Genomic DNA, 20,845 nt, shown 5'->3' with positions numbered 1-20,845 from the left:
TCTCTCCCTCTCTCTAAAATAAATATATAAATCTTTAAAAAGTATTTTCCAAAATCTTTAAAACAAGCTATACCATTCATTCTCAAATTAACTTCATTTCTGTAATGACAGTGGTGAAAACAAGACTTTCTTTAATCTCTCCCTCTATAATTTGTAATTTCTTGCATTCTTTAGTCTCTGACCACTTATCTTTGCAAAAACTGAAAAGTATAAATGGTTTGAGCTAATATTAGAGTAAGCAAATAAGGTTGATAAAGTCTAAAAAAAAAATCAATTGACCTAAATTTTTATGGGAACAAAGAAGACAGCTTCCTTATGTCTCTGTTCGTTAGCCTGAAACATGCCACACACTTTACCCCTCAGGTGTGAACACATGCCCCTGCCATACTGAGTAGATATAAGCCCCTCACAAAAAATCCTGGAGATTTTAAATTAATTTATCTTCTTTTTAAAAGAAAGACAACCAGTCATTTTGTGAGTCCTGATGGAAGTATATGACAGCATCAATGGAGTCTTACTAAAATAAAATCAAAGCTCATGCAGAGAAGCCAGGTTAGAGGAAGTACACACAGAACTCCTTAAATTACATGAGGTGAGTGCAATTAACAAAATATAGAAAATGTGAAACTATGGCACCAACTCTCCAGTAACTTCAATAAATAAATTGCAAGAGAAAAAGAGAGAAATGGAAAGATATTTATAGATTAAAAGAGATTTAAAAGACAGCTTCCACTAAGTGCAACAAACGGACCTTGTTTGGATCCTTGTAAACTATAAAAAAATGAGGCAATCAAAGAAATTTGAACACTATTTAAATATGTGATGATACTAAGGACTTCTTAAAAATTATTTTAGAAAAAATCTTAAAAATAATGGTATGCCATTTTTTTGAGTCATCACATAGAGATACATTCTGAAATATTTAGGGATGAAATGACACAATATCTTGGATTTGCTTCAAAATAATTCTTTTATAGTAGTTGTAGTGGTAGGAATAAATAGGAATAAGTCTGGCCATGCACACATAACTTCTGGAGGTGCATGCTAGTTAGTATGTGTAAGTACAACATATTATTTTCTCTACTTTTGTATGTTTATCATTTTCCATAATAAATAGGAAAACATCAAGAAATGAAACTTACATTAACACTTTGAGAAAAGTTTTTCTCTACCAACTCGACATCTGGGAAAGGAATACGCAGGCTCCTATATTTAGGAGATGTCCTCAGATACACAGTGTGATTCCCATCTTGTAGGAAAGGCACAACATTGGGCAGCTCCCATATCACCATGAGATACATATCATCTTCTTTACCCTTCAATAGAAATACAGTGAGTACATGATAAAATTTATTTTATTTGAAGCTGTTTTAAAGGTATAGAGAAAAATAGAACATATAATGATGTACCCACCACCTGGCTTTATCAAATCTTAAGCCCCGTCCAGCCCTCTTTAAACTGTTTTTTTCTTCCTTACCAGAGGTCATTAGTAACCTGAATATGATGTTAGTTAGGGAAATCTTAATATTTCTACATAAACTTATACGTGTATTCTACGAATACATATATCATGTTATTGTACATATATACATGTACATTGTATATATGTAATAAACTGCTTTCAGGCTTTTTAGTGAGGGGAGGAGCAAAGGAGAGGGAGAGAGAGAGAATCTTAAGCAGGCTCCTTGCCCAGGATGGAACCCCATGCAGGGGGTGTTTGTGAGCATTTTTCAGGTGTTTGTGAGCCATTTGGATTTTCTCACCTGTCCTTTGTATATTTTCCTTGATCCCACAACCCTGAGATCATGACCTGAGCAGAAATCAGGAGTCAGATTGAGCCACCCAAACACCCAGCTTTTAGGCTTTTTACCGTCTTATAAGTGTCATCAAATTGTATGAATTCTTTAACTTTTTTTCACTAACATTACACATGTTTTTTAAAGATTTTATTTACTTATTCATGAGAGACACAGACATAGAGAGGCGGAGACACAATCAGAGCGAGAAACAGGCTCCCCGTGGGAAGCCCGATGTGGGACTCTATACTGGAGCCTGGATCATGCCTGGAGTTGAAGGCAGACATTCCACCACTGAGCCACCCAGGCTTCCCTTAACATATTTTTGAGATTTATACAAATTCTTACATGGAACTCTAGGTCATTTATTTTTTAGTGCTTTATAAGATTGTATGAATTTATTGTACAATTTCTTTATCCACTCTTCTACTGCTACGGTGTTTAGGTTGCTGCCAATTTTTCACTGCTTGTTTCATGAACAGGTGCATAGTTTCTGCAGCATATGCCTGGAGTAGAATTATTAAATTGTAAGATATGTGATTATTGACTTGACTAGATATTACCAGTGGCTCTTTGAAGCACTCTTACCCATTTCCACCCCAATGAGAGTCTTTTTAAATTTTTTTAAAAAGATTTTATTTATTTATTCATGAGAGACACACAGAGAGAGGCAGAGACACAGGCAGAGGGAGAAGCAGGCTCCATGCAGGGAGACCAATGTGGGACTCGATCCCAGGATCATGCCCTGGGCTGAAGGCAGGCGCTCAACCACTGAGCCATGCAGGCTTCCCATCCCCATGAGGGTCTAGATAAGAGTTCTCCCTTCTTCACATTCTTGCCAACATTGGCTTAAATTGATTAATTTTTTTTGGGGGGGGGGCTTATGATGGGTTTTAAAAGGGATATTTTAAAATGAAATTTAAAATTTATTAATTATATCAATCACATTTTCCTAATTTAGTGAGTTGAACATTTGTCAGGTGTGAGCCATTTGGATTTTCTCACCTGTCCTTTGTACAGTTTCCTCTTGCAGTGTTTTACTTCTGGATTTGTGGGATTCCTTTAGCAATTCTGTTTCCTAAAACTTTCTCATTTACCTGGGACACAGTCTGTTACCTCTTTCCACAGTGTGTGACTTGTGTTTTCACTTTGTTCTTTAAGACATGTTTATTTTTTTGAATGTAATAAAGAGATCTTTGTGATATCCCACCTGTGAATATAGTGTATCTTCCCATATATTTAGATTGTTCTTTATGTTCTTTAGGAATTTTTTTCATAAAGTTTTGCATATTTTTTGTTAAATTTATTTTAGGTACCTTTTATTTTTGTTTATTATAATGTGATCATTCTGTTTTCTAATTGGTTGTTATTGATGAGAAGCTATTAAGTTTTGAATTTTTATATTTTAATATTAAATATTTAAAAATTTAATTTTTAATTTTAAAGTCAAAATTTTAAGCTTGGTTATCTTGCTAGTAGAGCACAGATATTTTAGGTTGAGAGCAGCTGTGATAAAGTAGAGAGAATATTGGTATAGATGTGAAGACAACACATTTCCAGTCTCAATTCTAGAGAGAAACTGGGCAAACTATCTCTTTCCCTTTGGGCCTTATTTACCTTATTTGTAAAATTAGGACTTCAGCTAGTGGATAGGTAAAAGTTCTTTCATTTTTCAGAAGCTTTACGTTTCTACGCGAATGCCTCTGTTACCTCATACCTATGCTAATTTAGAAGTATGCTAGTGGCCCTCCTACCTGCTAGAGGGGTCTTTGGTTAGAGTTTGTGCCAGTGTGGAGCAGAAGGAAGCTCAGCAATAGCCAGAAAGTGGTCAGACATGGACATACTGAGTAATAGCTTGGCTAAGTTCATGTGCTACCTTGATGGACACGGTGGCTCTCAGACTTTCTAAATCCATGGAGTAGTAAAACCAAACCAAACCAAACAAAAACAAATTTTAGAATATTGACTTAGGATCACTAACATTTAATTTTACCAAGAGAGGACTTGGGGAGAGAAGGGGACTGGAAACTGTTATCATCATTTTATGAAGAGAGGGTATAGATTAATACCAACAAGTAGGAAATATACAACCTTAAATTATAAAAAGTAGGGATGCCTGGGTGGTTCAGTGGTTAAGTGTCTGTCTTTGGCTCAGGGCGTGATTCCGGGGTCCTGGGATTGAGTCCCACATCAGACTCCCCACAAGGAGCCTACTTTTCCCTCTGCCCATGTCTCTGCCTCTCTCTCTGTGTCTCTCATGAATCAATAAATAAATCTTTAAAAATATATATATATAAAGTAAATCTAGCTTTATGAAAAATTACCCTTATTTTTTTTCACAAGTTTCCTTAGTGGAAACTTTTTATCTCAGGTTGGTATTGGTAGGTAGACTTCAGGAATTGGTGCTCCCAGAAGATAGCAGTTCACATGATGCTATGAGCATGTATAACATTAATCATCTTGTAAAGGAAGATCTTTTGCTTTAAGGGAGTCACAAACAGGGCTATAGCACATAAAGTTATGTGGATGGAAAGACAGTAAAGGACAGTGAGTGAGTCTTCAGAATTTGAACTAGTTTTGGTTTAATTAGTCAAAATCTCTGAACTCCCACACCACTAGGTTCATGATGTTATGACAATAATATCTCACCAATCTATTTTTTTTTAAGATTTTGTTTATTTTAGAGAGAGTGTGTGTATGCTCCAGAGAGAGTAAGAGGTAGAGAGAATCTCAAGCAGACCCCCCACTGAGCATGAAGCCTTTCATGGGGCTTGATCTTACAACCCCGAGATCATGACCTGAGCTGAAATCATGAGTCTGATGCTCAACTGACCAAGCCCAGGCACCCCAGTCTGTGATTTTTTATCAGCAAGGGTTTGGAGGCAAATATATCCTGAACTTATACAAATTTTTATATTGGCAGGATGTAATTCTGACTCCTTAAAACAGATCATGAAACGATTATTGTTTCCTTGTCTTGTGGTCAGAACGTTGCATTGACTGGCCAGTGGGTTCATAATCTGCCTCCCCATGATATGGCCAGAAGGCCAGGCCTGAGAAAGCTCTTGCAGTGACATTTGTGACTGGACCAGGCAGTGGCACAAACAGTTTGTTGAGACTTGGGAAAATAAAATCAAGAATGTAAGGGCAAGGGAGCCACTACAGGTCAAGCCACTAAGAACTGGTCTGAAGATGTTAAGAAGAAATACATAAAACTTACAGGGACTTCACCTTAGTGAAGCACATCACACATTAGCAGAGTTCCAGAATATAACTGGCGAAGGAGTTTTTGCTTATTTGTTTGTTTAATGCAGCTGAGCGTCTGGGAAGATAGAGGTTTGTTGCATCTTTCCTGCATTCCACTCCCAGCTCTGACTCTAAGAAGTAACTACCTTCCTGCCCCCCAACGGCTTCCGGAGGCAAGCAGAGAAGGAAGGCTGGAGTCTGGGGAGGAAAGTTATGGCATTGTTACCTTTTGGGCTGAACAAAAGCTTGGGGACCCAGGTGGGGAAGACTCTAAGGGTAAGATTTGAACATGATGATTATTCTGCAAATATGATTAAATCCCCAGGAGAAGGGGGGTACAGGGAGCAATGCAAAGTATGGCATATAGCTAGTGTCCCTTGTCACCAAGGAGTGGAGGAGTAGCTGAACTGAGCCTTCTGTACTTCTCAAATTGGGAGACTGGGAAGCAGGAAGGCTTCCTGCTGTAGTCTCCACGGGGGTGTGCTGTGGGCACTGCAACAGCCAGCTCTCGGAACAACCTAGCCGAACACCTCACCCGCCCAGGACTGCCACCTCCTGTGTTTTTCTAGTAGCTGAATCCGAGAGAGCAGAAAAAGAAACGTAGCCAAGAGGGGCTAGTATCCAGAGAGAGGTACAGATAAAACATGTGGAACAGATCTGTGACTTAGACGACTGGCAATGTGATAACTTGAGCAAAATTGAAGAGTACTTGGGGAAGTTCAGAACAGAAGCAAAACAACAACAAAACATGGCCTTCAAATTTAAGTATTTGGCTGGTGAACTGAAGGAGAATTAATTTCTCTTTGAGATTGAACTGATAGCTTAGAACTAGAGAAAAGTATTTCAAAACAGTCAGCATGAGTAAAAAGTAAAGAAAAATATAAGAAATTTAGAGGAGGGGGCGGGGCAGGGCAAGATAGTGAAGATCGTGGAGGAGCAGGGTCCCCAAGTCACCAGGCCCCACCAACTTACCTAGATGACTTTCAAATCATCCTGAAAACCTATGAATTTGACCTGAGATTTAAAGAGAGAACAGCCGGACCGCTACAGAGAGAAGGGTTTTTGCTTCTAACAAGGTAGGAAGGCGGGAAAAAAATAAAAAAAGCGTCAAGTGTGGGAGGGGCCGGGCGAGGAGCCGGGCTGAGGCCGGGGGAGAGCACAGGGACCGGAGAGCCCTGCCCCGGAGAGGCGGGAACTTTAAAAATCCCACCGGGGATTCTTCCAGGAGGAGAAGGCGCTCAGCAGGGAACTGGGGCAGGACCGCAGGAGGGGCAGCGGGCCCAGTCCCCGGGGTCACTAGGAGAGGAGGGGCGCCGGGGGGAGAGCGCCCCGCACACCGCGGGCGGCGCGGTAAAGGGCTGGAGCCCCCGGGGGGCCTCGGGAGAAGCCGGGGGGTCAGCCGGGGGCTCGGGAGGAGGGGGCTGCGCCCTGCTGCCTTCAGGAGCCGCGGCCCCGGAGCGCGATGCCAGCAGCGCAGGCCCCCATCCCAGGGCGCCGGGGACACAGCCCAGGATCCCGCGCTCCCCTGGGACAGGCGGAGGCGGGGAGGGCCCAGGACAGCGAGGACGCCCCTGCTCCCGGGGGCCCCGAGCTGTGCAGGTCAGCGCCCCCGCCGCCCGGGAGCACCTAGGCCAGTGCGGACTGGGAGCTGCGGGAGATACTGTGGGAGCTGACGCTAGGGCTGGGGAGCTGGCCGCCGCCAGTGGGGCTGTTCCTCCTGGTGTCACCCTGTGCCTGGGACGGAGGGGGCCGCCAGGGAGCAGGGGCCTCACGGGGTCAACAGCTCCCACTGAGCCCGGCACCCGGCAGGGGGCGGCCACTCCCCCAGGTGCACACACCTGAGCATCAGCACAGCAGGCCCCTCCCCCAGAAGACCAGCTGGAAGGACGGGGAAGAGCAAGTTCTTGACCGAGCAGCGCTGGAAAGCTCCAGGGGAAGTCGAGAGATTTACAGTATATAGAACTAGAGGGTACCCCTCCTTTTTTTCTCCTTTTCTCAGTACAACTCATTTTTATATCAGACTATAAATTTCCAATTTTTTTTTCTGCTTTCCCACCTTAACTACAATATGTTACCACCTCTTCATTTTTAAGATTCTTCCTTTTGACTTTCATATTTCTACAATTACAGGTCCTGGATATATTTTCCACTTCTAGATTCCCTTCAACATACTCAACTTAATCTTGGGAGATATACAAGATATGTTTTTGTTTTGTGTTGTGTTGTGTTTTTTGTTTTCTCTGCCTCATTTTGTTCTACAATGGTGGAAGTTGATACCTTCTGAAACATGACCAGTATGCACCCAGAACCAAGTGGTATACCATGCTAGTTCATTCTGTGAGATTCCTCATTCCCATTCTGCCCCCCTCTTTTATCTCATTTATGTTTTGGTGGTCAGTGTTGGGGCCCTCTACAAGTATTTCTGGTTTACATAAATTTGGGACTGAGCATCTTCTAATATGTAGAACTTAATATACACAGAAACAAGAGGATAATTCTCTAGAATCCCTCAGGTAGACTACATTCTCCTACCACTACAACTTCTTCACAACCACCATCTCCCAGTACCCCCCTTCTTTCTTTTTTTTCTTTTTCTTTTATTTTTTTCTTCTTCTTTAGGATTCCTGGCCTTTTATTTTTTACTGCTTTGTTTTAAAATTTGTTTTTCATTTTAGTGTTCCTTTTGTTTTATTTTGTTCTGATCTTTGTTTTCAATTTCTGGTCTCTGACCTCAGCAGAATCATCTAGGGTGAAATTTACTTAGGTCATGGTTGATATTCTTGAGGCAGCCTGCTCATACAGCCACTCTGCACTGAGCAAAATGACTAGAGTTTCTAATGATGAGGGTTAATGAGGTGGAAGAAAGAGTGAGTGACGAGGAGACAAGTTCATGGCAAGGAAAGAGGCTGAGGAAACAAGAGAAAAATAATTAAAAGACCATGAGTAAAGGTTAAGGGAAATAAATGACAGCCTCAGAAGGAAAAATCTATGTATAGTTGGGGTTCCAGAGGACGCCGAGAGGGCCAGAGGGCCAGAAAGAATATTTGAACAAATCATAGCTGAGAACTTCCCTAATTTGGGGAGGGAAATAGGCATTCATACAGGAGATAGAGAGGTCCCCCTCTAAAATCAATAAAAACCGTTCAACACCTTGACATTTAATATGGAAGCTTGCAAATTCCAAAGACAAAGAGAAAATCTTTGAAACAGCAAGAGACAAGAGATCTCTAACTTATATGGGGAGAAATATTAGATTAACAGCACACCTCTTCACAGAGACCTGACAGGCCAGAAAGGGCTGGCAGGATATATTCAGGGTCCTAAATGAGAAGAACATGCAGCCAAGGTTACTTTATCCAGCAAGACTCTTATTCAGAATAGAAGGAGAGATAAAGAGCTTCCAAGATAGGCAGAAACTAAAAGAATATGTGACCACCAAACCAGCTCTGCAAGAAATATTAAGGGGGACTCTGTAAAAGAAAGAGGAAGTCCAAAGAAATAATCCACAAACACAGGGACTGAATAAGTATTATGATGACACTAAATTCATATCTTTCAATAGTAACTCCGAACTTGAATGGACTTAATGATCCCATCAAAAGATGCAGGGTTACAGACTGGATAAAAAAGCAAGACCCATTTATTTGCTGTCTACAAGAGACAGCAACATCTACAAAGAAACAAGAGCTTTAAATGATACACTGGATCAGATGGGTTTCACAGATATTTACAGAACTTTACATCCAAATGCAACTGAGTACACATTCTTCTCAAGTGCACATGGAGTTTTCTCCAGAATAGACCACATACTGGATCACAAATCAGGTCTCAACTGATACCAAAAGATTGGGATTGTCCTCTGCATATTTTCAGACCATAATGCTTTGAAACTTGAACTCAATCACAATAATAAATTTGGAAGAAGCTCAAATACTTGGAGGTTAAAGAGCATCCTGCTAAAAGATGAAATAGGCAACCATGAAGTTAGAGAAGAATTAAAAAGGTTCATGGAAACTAATGAGAATAAAGATACAACCATTCAGAATCTTTGGGATACAGCAAAAGCAGTCCTAAGAGGGAAATACATCACAAAACAAGCATCCCTTAAGAAATTGGAAAAAAACTTGAATACACAAGCTAAGCTCTCACCTAAAGGAACTGGAGGAAGAACAGCAAATAAAACCCACACCAAGCAGAAGAGAGTTAATAAAGATTTGAGCAGAATTCAATGAAATAGAGACCAAAAAAACTGTAGAACAGATCAACAAAATCAGGAGTTGGTTCTTTGAAAGAATTAATAAGATTGATAAACCATTAGCCAGCCTTACTAAAAACAAAAGAGAAAAGACTCAAATTAATAAAATCACGAATGAAAAAGGAGAGATCACAATTGATACCAAGGAAATACAAACGATTTTAAAAACATATTATGAGCATCTATATGCCAATAAATTAGGCAATCTAGAGGAAATGGATACATTTCTGGAAAACTGCAAATTACCAAAACCGGAACAGGAAGAAATAGAAAACCTGAACAGGCAGAAAATCAGGGAAGAAATTTAAGCAGTCATCAAAAGCCTCCCAAGACATGAAAGTCCAGGGCCAGATGGCTTCTCAGGGTAATTCTATCAAACGTTTAAAGAAGAAATAATACCTATTCTCCTAAAGCTGTTCCGAAGAGTAGAAAGGGATGGAATACTTCCAAATTTGTTCTATGAAGCCAGAATCACCTTAATTCCAAAACCAGACAAAGACCCCACCAAAAAGGAGAATTATAGATCAATATCCCTGATGAAAACAGATGCAAAAATCCTCAACAAGATACTAACTAATAAGATCCAATAGTACATTAAAAGATTATTCACCATGACCAAGTGGGATTTATCCCTGGGATGTAAGGCTGGTTCAACACTCATAAAACAATCAACATGATAGATCATATCAACAAGAGAAAAAACAGAACAATATGATCCTCTCAATAGATACAGAGAAAGCATTTGACAAAATACAGCATCCATTTCTGATCAAAACTCTTCAGGGTATAGGGATAAAGGGAACATTCCTCAGCATTTTAAAAGCCATCTATGAAAAGCCCACAGCAAATATCATTCTCAGTGGAGAAACACTGGGAACCTTTCCCTTAAGATCAGGAAAACTACAGGGATGTCCACTCACACCACTGCTATTCAACATAGTACTAGAAATCCTAGCCTCAGCAATCAGACAATGAAAAGAAATAAAAGGCATTCAAATTGGCAAAGAAGAAGTCAAACTCTCCCTCTTCACAGATGACATGATAGAAATCCCAAAAGAGGGCAGCCCTGGTGGCGCAGCGGTTTGGTGCCGCCTGCAGCCTGGGGTGTGATCCTGGAGACCCGGGATCGAGTCCCACATCGGGCTCCCTGCATGGGGCCTGCTTCTCCCTCTGTCTGTGTCTCTGCCTCTCTCTCTCTCTCTGTGTCTATGAATAAATAAATAAAATCTTTAAAAAAAAAAAAAAAAGAAATCCCAAAAGACTCCACCCCGAGATTCCTAGAACTCATACAGCAATTTGGCAGTGTGGCAGCATACAAAATCAATGCCCAGAAATCAGTGGTATTTCCATACATTGACAATGAGACTGAAGAAAGAGAAATTAAGGAGTCAATTCCATTTACAATTGCACCCAAAAGCATAAGATGCCTAGGAATAAACCTAACCAAAGAGGTAAAGAAAGGATCTATACCCTACAAACTACAGAACACTTCTGAAAGAAATTGAGGAAGACACAAAGAGATGGAAAAATATTCCATGCTCATGGATTGGAAGAATTAATATCATGAAAATGTCAATGCTATCCAGGGCAATTTACACATTTAATGCAATTCCTATCAAAATACCATGGACTTTCTTCACAGAGTTGGAACAAATAATCTTAAGATTTGTGTGGAATCAGAAAAGACCTTGAATAGCCAGGGGAATATTGAAAAAGAAAACCAATGCCAGGGGCATCACAATGCTGGATTTCAAGCTGTATTACAAAGCTGTGATCATCAAGACAGTATGGTAGTGGCACAAAAACAGACACATAGATCAATGGAACAGAATAGAGAACCCAGAAATAGGCCCTCAACTCTATGGTCAACTAATATTTGACAAAGCAGGAAAGGATATCCACTGGATAAAGGACAGTCTCTTCAATAAATGGTGCTGGGAAAATTGGACAGCCACGTGCAGAAGAATGAAACTAGACCATTCTCTTACACCATACACAAAGATAAACTCAAAATGAATGAAAGATCTCAATGTGAGACAAGACTCCGTCAAAATCCTAGAGGAGAACACAGGCAACACCCTTTTTGAACTCGGCCACAGCAACTTCTTGCAAGATACATCTATGAAGGCAAGGGAAATAAAAGCAAAAATGAATTATTGGGACTTAATCAAGATAAAAAACTTCTGCACAGCAAAAGAAACAGTCAACAAAACTAAAAGACAACTTACAGAATGGGAGAAGATATTTGCAAATGACATATCAAATAAAGGGCTAGTATCCAAGATCTATAAAGAACTTGTTAAACTCAACAGCAAAGAAACAAACAATCCAATCATGAAATGGGCAAAAGACATGAAGAGAAATCTCACAGAGGAAGACATAGACATGGCCAACAAGCACATGAGAAGATGCTCTGCATCACTGGACATCAGGGAAATACAAATCAAAACCATGATGAGATACCACCTCACACCAGTGAGAATGGTGAAAATTAACAAGGCAGGAAACAACAAATGTTGGAGAGGATGTGGAGAAAGGGGAACCCTCTTACACTGTTGGTGGGAATGTGAACTGGTGCAGCCACTCTGGAAAACTGTGTGGAGGTTCCTCAGAATTAAAAATAGAGCTACCTATGATCCAGCGATTGTACTTCTGGGGATTTACCCCAAAGATACAGATGCAGTGAAACGGTAGGACACCTGCACCCCAATGTTTATAGCTCAATGTCCACAATCGCCAAACTGTGGAAGGAACCTCGGTGTCCATCGAAAGATGAATGGATAAAGAACATGTGGTCTATGTATACAATGGAATATTACTCAGCCATTAGAAATGACAGATACCCACCATTTGCTTCAACGTGGATGGAACTTGAGGGTATTATGCTGAGTGAAGTAAGTCAATCATAGAAAGACAAACATTACATGGTCTCATTCATTTGGGCAATATAAAAAATAGTGAAAGGGAATAAAGTGGAAAGGAGAAAAAATGAATGGGAATTATCAGTGAGGGTGACAGAACATGAGAGACACCTAACTCTGGAAAAAGATCAAGGGGTAGTGGAAGGGGAGGTGGGCGGGGGGCGGGGTGACTGGGTACAGGCACTGAGGGGGGCGCTTGGTGGGGTGAGCACTGAGTGTTATGCTATATGTTAGCAAATCAAACTCCAATAAAAATATACAAAAACAAACAAACAAAAAAGGAGCAATGGTATTTTAGTTCTTCATTTACCTCTCTCATTCTCCACTTACACTAAAATTTTGATCTGATATTTAGTTACCAATATTGTTAGCTCTTTAATGCTAGTTGAGAATTTCAGTAAATATTTTTTCCAGAACTTTTCATTGTTTTCAGTGGAGGGTTGGTCTGAATAATCTAGTTCATAAATACCTTATTTTCCATGGAATCTTGGGATATGGAAAAATATCTAGCACATGTAAAGCACATAGTGTTTCTTGAAATAGTTTGTATTTCATTGGAAATCAGTGGAAAAAGAAATCTACCCCAACTCTGTTTTGGGTAGGCACTGCCCACCACAGTAAATTCATGTAGTACTTTGTGCAAGTATTCATAACCCTTGTAATAGTTAGATCAATATCAACCCTTCATATGAATTGTAAGTTCCTCATTGAAAGGGAAGATGTCTTTCTGGTCCATGAGACACATTTACTAAATGCTCATTGGGAAAAAAAGGAATGAATAAAAGTACATCCGTTGAACAACATGCAGGTTAAGAGTGATGAGCCTTACTCAGTTGAAAATCCACATATAACTCTTTGCTCCTGCAAAACTTAACTATTAATAGCCTACTGTTGACTGGAAGCCTTACCAATTACATACATAGATGATTAACACATATTTTGTATGTTATATGTATTATTAGCTTTATTCTTACAATAGAGTAGATTAGAAAAAATGTTATCAAAATCATAAGGAAGAGAAAATACATTTATAATACTGTTATGTAAAAAATCTTCATATAAGTGGACCCACACAGTTCAAACCCATGTTGTTCAAGGTACAACAGTATTCTGGAAAATAAATATGTAAATCAAACCCTATTTTCTTTTTAATAGGCAAATAATAACAATAAGGCATTAACAATAAATAATAAGTAAATGTGCACTTGACATTATGCTTATTATAAAGTTCTTCCCTCCAACATTAATAAAAATTCCCTAAAACTGCCCAAACATTAGGGTTTCTGGGTGGCTCAGTCGGTTAAGTGTCTGTCTTCGGCTCAGGTCATGATCTTAGGGACCTAGGATGGAGCCCCATGTCAGGCTCCCTGCTCAGCGAGGAGTCTGCTTCTCTCTCCTTCTGTGCTCTCTCTCTCTCTCTCTCTTTCACTCTGGATCAAATAAACAAATAAAATATTTTTTTTATCTTTTTTTTTTTTTAAAGAAAAAGTTTCCCAAACATTTACTATTGTATATTTTTATAAAAGACTTCCTAAATTTCTTCATTCTTTCAATCCTTGAGCACCTGCTCAGGGCAGAGCAAGAATGCAATTCATCAAGCCCAGCCTATGGATTTTGGACACTTGGAGAACCAGAATAATCAAAGTGAAAAATGCTGTGTAAAACCAAAACCGGTTTTGATGTGGGAGCAGCACCAGGCTGTTTTTTGTAGTCATTAAAAAAGGAGTGTTCGTAATAGACATCATCTGTTAGGAAAAGCATCCTAATGGTCAACTGCACTATCTTAAAGAAAGGAAATCAATACGTTGCTGTGTTTAGGGTATGTTACTAAGAAATCCCATTCTATGGTGCTATTTGGATTGCTCAGACAACATGGGAAGAATATATTGAATTAGGGATGTTTTTCACTCCTTTTTTCCAGCAGCAGGGCCATCAGTCACCTTAATCAATGCTGAGATTTCATGATTGCAAACCTAATTTAAGATTTTTTTTTCCTTCTGATCTCAGCTTTCAGAAGAGGAATAATAAAGTCAATGAGTCCTTGAGCTCTAGGCAGAGAGAGAGAGAGATCCACTCTGTAGCCAGGATAAATGATGTAGCCTTCATTTTAAATATGAAGTAGGCATTAGCATTCTTCGGTGGTAATAGACTCACAGAAAAAATAAATTAGACTACCTCAATCCTCCTGAAATGGCCCTGAGCAGATTGCATCATTAACCTTACAGTAAACAAAGCAATTTTGGTGACAAACTGAAAAAGTGACTTGAGCATCCCTGAATGCATTATGGGTTCTAAGGACAGAGAGGAATCACTGCTGCCTCTCACAGCGTCTGCTGGGGAGCAGCTCTGCCAGTGGATTATCCCTAGATGAGGGTGTAAACAATGTCAGAGGTGGTAGCTGTGGGTAAGTTTCACCTTTATGATACCTGCTCCAGAGGTTCCTGACTCATCTTCAGCAAACTCTGGGTGGGTGAGATGCTGTCATTAAGCAGCTACTCTTTTTTGCTCTTTGCTTGGACCTGGGCAAGGATGCTCTTAATTAAGAACCTTCTAGGAAGAATAGTGGAGAAATGCTATTCTCAGATGACTGGCAAGAGAAGAGTGAAATGGGCATCATCCAATAACTCCATTGAGCACATAGAGAAGAGCACATAGAGTACAAATATAAAACTGGGATTGCAAACCTGGATCATTTTGATCTTCCCGTTGCGCTCCAAGGTGAGGATCAAGTACTGGTGTTTTTCCTGAGCTTTCAGGAAAATCAGGTGCCGTAGCCAGTGTTCTTCCTCCTTCCAATCTTTCCCTTCTGGCAACATTTTCATCTTCTTCCCACTGCCAAAGTCCCAGATTTTAATTGTTCCTGAGCACACATGAAAAAGACTATGTAGATAAAAAATAATTTGTAGAAAGCTTGGCTTTTATCTTAGACAAAATTGATCTAATTGAAAGCTTTCTGCCAACAACTTACCCTACATTTATTTCCTACTAAGACTGACACCTGAGTCTCCTTAGCCTTGCTGTGCACAAAATACATTTCTGTATGCCTTGATTTTTCAAAGGCTGATAAAAATGAACAGGACTAGGCAATTTCTTGAAGTTTGCGACAGTTTTCTTGAAACACTCAGACTCCTAACTGAGCTTTCTGTCTGAAGATGTTTTCTGCCCCTATACTCCCAAACTCTTCAGTTTGCTAAATACTGCCCAATATCTTTCCATTTATCTAATATCATGCCAGAATAGTCATTCATAGTAAAAGATCATCCAATAACATCACATTTCCTAAGGTGCTGATGTGTTTGAAGACTTTTGCTCTTATTGGGTAATAAAACATTTAAGAGAATTCCAGCAGGTAGAAATCTATCAACTTTTGAGTTGTTTAGTTGGTTACATGGAAGGAAATGCAAAGGGGATATTGAGTTTCTTGAAATCTTACTTTCTTTATAGTTAATTTAAGTCATTCAATTTACGGAGCTTGATGAAGGGGCCAGGAGGTGTGATACACAGCATGGATGTTGAATGGTTGTTTCTAGATCATCACTCTGTGTAGGAGTCCTCTTCATGTGGCCACCTCAGGTTTAGAACCCAGTGGACTGCTCCTCACAGCTCTTTTCTTCCTTCATTTGCCTCTAATCCTACACCTCTGCCCCCACTTCTGATCCCCCAGCCTACTCCTGCTAGACATCAGGAATATTCTCACTGTGTTGTTTTTCTCCCCTTCTGCTAGGTTCTCTCTATCAGCAGTACTCACAACTCCTGCCATTTGCTCACAACATCATTAAGCACTGACTAAATTCTCCCTCTATCGTCAGCATTGCATGAGGAGCTGTGAATGCCAAGTGAACAGACATAATTCCTGCCCTCAAAGACTTTATAGTCTTGGAGAAACATAGTCGTATAAACAATTAAAAGAAGGAATGCTCTTATTCAGTCCTGGATATGTGGACCACAGTGTCACAGCCAAATTTCCTGCTACCTTATGACCTTGGCAGTCAGATTTAACAGGTCAGAGGTCAGGGAGAGGTACTGCTCAGGTTAGGTGGTGGGTGGGTGGGAATGAGGTGGACTGTTGGCTTGTGAGTAGAGCTGCTCTGAGAGTTAGAGAGAATCCTACTTTCCAGGGTATCCTAGGATGTCCCAGCATCTTTGTCAATTACCTCTGAGGAGGACAAATTGCCCATGTTTAAGAAATTCTAGACCCTGGCACTAACAATGAAATATGACTTGCTTGCATGAAAACAATACTATCTTAGTCATCTGTATGAATTGCTAATGCTTATGTCTAATAACAGTTGTGTGCATTGCTCAGAATTTTTATTATAACTAATTTTCATATGTATGTAGAATGTGCTCATAGAACAGTGAGACTGCTTTCTGAAGAACCGTTCCTCATGCAGAACAGGTACATATACTCACATCCCATCAACTTAGCATTCATGATTTCACCTCATGTGTATTGTTGTCTCTTACACTTTAAAAAAATCAGACTTTCACATCAGGATGTTCACTCATCCCACCAACTGGCTTACAAGCAAGAATTTCTTTAGTAAATGTATCCCTAGAATAAATAAACTATGAGCAGTGCATACAAGTTGGTCATATTGTCTAGATAAAGTAGTTCTTTCATGGGAGGTCAGAGCAAGGTGAAGTGAAAATTGAGGTAGGCTGGAGTGCTTAGTTCCAGAAAGTTCTACTCAGTGCTCTATAGCATGAGGAGGAGCAAGTGACATAACACTACATGAGCTTGACATCTTCTCAAGTTTGACATGACACCCCCCCCAAGGAGCTTAGATTTATAAACAAATCCAGTATACAATTCTAGGTGTTATATAATAAAGTGGGCTGGATTTTGTCTGGTCCCCAAACCTACTGGAAGTGAAAATATTATCAGCAAGCACTAAATCTAATATCCATCTCTTAGCTGGCGGTACCCAGAAGTAAAAGGACAAGAGGAGTCAGTGCAACACAAATAAGTCCCATCAAAGATAGAATGAGATATGTGTGAAAGACTTTTGCAAACATTAAGGCAATAATATAAATGTGATGTGAGGTATTGATATATGGACTTTGATACCCATTACAGAAGAGCCTGCTGATGTTCAGTCAGGCAGAGCAGTCTCTGGCATGCTGACATATTCCAGCCTGATTCATGCTCTCTCTAACCCATATAACTAATGAGTTCCTAGCACAAATTTTCAAGGCACTAAAGCATGGAAGTCATATTCTGGATATGAGTCTAACCATTACATGCTCCTGTGGCAAAAAGAAATCCACTTTCATTAATAGCTGCAGAGGTCAGTTCAACATTGAAGCCATGAGGGTCTAAAATCTGGTATATTTGGAGGCCAGTCTCGAGTTCCCAAACCTGTAGTAGAAAGAATTTTAAAAAATCAAATTATTCATATACTGTTTAGCTCTTACAGAAATTTTATAATATTTGAAACAGCCTCAGAATTGGTACTATGCACTTCTAAAATCTTTCTCAATGTTCTGCCCTGAATGTCAGTTTGATCAAAGAAAGTTCTAAAAGATGCAGTGCCATCTAGTAGGTACCGTGCTACCCTGGAGTATGTCTGCTGCATATGTAGACAGGCAATGACTATTCCAGGTAGCCCTGGCTGTAGATGAAGGAGCCAATTTTGCTACTGTAAGCAGGAAGCAAGATTAGCAGCAAGATCGAAATTTAACAATTACAAGTACGACGGACAAAAAAAACCATCAAACTGGATTCATTCCCTGTTGACACTCATCCAAATTAGTCAGAAGTCACAGGACAGAATCTGTGGTGAACAGCATGGCATCTAAGAGAACCCTGAGAAAGATGTTCACTGACCCTTCCAAGAAGTGTTCTGATTAGGGACGTGGGCCTCACTCTTAGGGGGAGAGAGAATGACTTCAGAGAAGGCTGGCTGTATAATCAGGCTGGGTGTAATCAGAACATTCAGAAATGTGTCAAGACACATCATTATCTCTCTTCAGAAACACAGTTGAGGCTCTAGACCTTCAGCCTTTTTTGTCTAAATCTCTCCTTTGTGGATCTGCCATGCTCACATGTAAACTAGACTGTCAGTGAGTTATGAAACTGAACTGGCAACACAGAACAATTGCCCTCAAGGTACGTGGGGCAGGGGCAGCATAAGCAAAGGGCCAGAGAGCTGAAAGACAGTGGTTGCAGCTGGAGTCAAAGAAGAAAGACAGGACGAGAAGGAGCTCACAGAATCATCTGGAGGCCAACCAAAGGCCACTGACTGATCTGAATGAGGCCAGTCTGGCCCTAGAGACCACATTCTCAACCTCTGAGAGCCCCCCCAAGTGCAGACAAGGTCCTCAAAAGAGAAGAGAAATGAGTGACACTGCCTGACTGGGTCTCAGAAGTCATCCATTTCCTGGCTTGAAGTATGATCCCTCTTCAACCAATGTCAGGTATGAAAACTCACCTAGATAAATTCCTTCCCTGCTTCTCCCCTTATAAGGAAGACATTTCCCCCCTAGAGGTCAGTATTTGTGAAAACGGAGTTGTTATTAGTGTTACTTTTCCTTTACTTATTCTGTAGACATTATCAGAGCTAGGTGATAATTAACTGAGCTCTGGAGATTTGGGCTTAAGAAAATCTCCAGCGGATGAGCACAGAAGGTCAAAGATCCAGAGGGGATTTAAAGGGTCTCCAAAGGATGTTCACTACTGCTCCAGATGTCTCCTTTTGGAGAGCGTGCATGAAATAAAAAGATGACCCTCTGAGGCAAACACTGCTGGCCATCACTGCTGGATGGCTTCGGTGATCAGAATTACAGATGCACTTAGGATGGCTGCGTACCCTGGCTCTGGGGAGCATGGTAATGACAGGGCAGTGGAATACAGAGGAACAGACACGGGTATCTACATTAGACAAACCTGGGTTCACATCCCAGCTACAATGCTTACTAGTTATGTGATCTGGGGGCAAGTTGCTTAATCACTATGAGTCTTACTTTCCTCATCTTTAAAATGGACTCCTTTATCTGTCCACAAGGAACCAATGTGAAGATTAAATAAGAATCATGAATTTAAGGCACTTGTTACATATCCTGAACCTATAGGGGTTATACTAAACATTGTAAATTCCTTCCCCTTCCTTCTTAACATATCCTCTGCTCAGAGCTTGGATTTAAAAATTATCTATCATCTATCTATCTATCTATCTATCTATCTATCTATCTATCTATCTATCCATGCTAGCTCTCTTTCCTTAGTATATTTCCTTTAAAGTTCCTTTCTGTTAGCAAAAACTAGCTTTATTTATTTATTTAAGAATGTAGCTTAATAGCAAGCAGTCTGAGCTGGCTTAAAATACTTGTTTTTCATGTGTTTGTGAGTCCTTAAAAATAGCTCTATTGTCAAGTCTCATCTTATGTACCTCTACATTTACTTAATCACTCAAAGACTTATCCATAAAAAGAGAAAATTTTGCTTTGCCTTTTTTTTTCTGAAGAGCCAATACATACTCACCTTAATGATGGATTCAGAACAGATAGTGAGTACTTGGTGAAAATAGCTGTTGTAAAGCATGACATTGATTTCTCGTTCATGAGTGTGAGGAACCTGTTTTGTATCTTGTACCATCCTAGTTAGAGGGTACATGTCCATTACACTAGATCCTGGAACAGAAATAGGAATCTCACAAATATCCAATATTAGAAGTTTTAAATCACAAAAGACTTTTCCCAATCAGTTGTATTTGGAAACAACTCATCGGTGAGATTAGTAATATCAATTCCTAGGATACCTAATGGAATGAAGATACACTTATTTTCTCTAAAAGCATTTTTGATAAATAAAGCCAATGTTATTCAGCAAGAGAAAAGCATACATTGAGGGCTTCATTAATTTTTAAGTGCAGGCCATTTGGATTCATTGATATCTCTCTTTTCAGTGATTCCTGTTTTTCTTTTTCTTTTTTTTTTTTTTTTTATATAGTCCGCATTTTTCCTTCTTAAGAGTGATTGCCACATACCTCTCCATCTGGTGTATAGTAATCACAGTGATGGGTGATGGTCAGCTTTCTGCTGCAGGTTAAACTTCCATTTAGCGATTAGAATTTATTGTTAGACTTTTCCGACCAACAAGTGATAAAGCAGTCTGTAAACATGGTCTTATTGAATGCAATGCAATGAATGAGAACAGTTACAAGCCAGTGCTTGCAGCATCAATATTGAATAAGATTAATTTCTAAATCAACATGGGGAAGTAGATGAAGAGTGGGTATTCCTTATCTTCATAAGGGTGCTGGTTTGGTTTTACAGGAATACTACAAATGTTATTTAACTCTCAAATCAACTATGTATTCTGCTTCAGTGTAATGTCTAGAAATATAAATAAGAATCTCTAAGTATTTCAAAGATCAAACAAGATGAAACTTCTCTGTTTTATTGATGTGGAGATTAAATTATCAAAGGTCAACTCTTTGTATTGAGTTTCTCATGACTTTCCAATTGCACCTGTAGAATATGATGCCCCAGGAGCTACTAAGCACTTTCCCGAGGCTGCTTAAATTTTAAGATAGAATCTATTCATATGTAAAGAAGGACTTAAAAGGTTTTTCTGGTGATATTTCTTAGTTCAAATATTCTTTTTTTTTTTTTTTAAAGATTCT

The 20,845-nt window shown here is 39.7% G+C and overlaps 1 protein-coding gene across 5 annotated transcripts in view; it reads right to left on the bottom strand.

The window, feature by feature from the left end:
• WDR64 (WD repeat domain 64) overlaps positions 1-20,845 on the bottom strand; it is a 143,016-nt gene that overhangs the window by 36,154 nt on the left and 86,017 nt on the right. For all 5 annotated transcript variants that reach the window (XR_007411944.1, XM_025430516.3, XM_035719396.2 and 2 more), the window contains 4 exons: positions 19,702-19,850; positions 17,457-17,580; positions 14,903-15,078; positions 1,143-1,316 (listed from right to left, as the gene is read on the bottom strand). Coding sequence is in view for 4 of the 5 variants with exons in the window: in XM_025430516.3 (XP_025286301.1) it covers positions 1,143-1,316; positions 14,903-15,078; positions 17,457-17,580; positions 19,702-19,850 (623 nt within the window). In the remaining variant the exon portion in view is untranslated. The remainder of the gene's footprint in view (positions 1-1,142; positions 1,317-14,902; positions 15,079-17,456; positions 17,581-19,701; positions 19,851-20,845) is intronic.

This window comes from Canis lupus, chromosome 7 (assembly GCF_003254725.2).
Source record: "Canis lupus dingo isolate Sandy chromosome 7, ASM325472v2, whole genome shotgun sequence".
NCBI lineage: Eukaryota > Metazoa > Chordata > Mammalia > Carnivora > Canidae > Canis > Canis lupus.
Note: the sequence above shows the minus strand (reverse complement) of the source record. Positions and strands in the feature narration are given on the sequence as shown.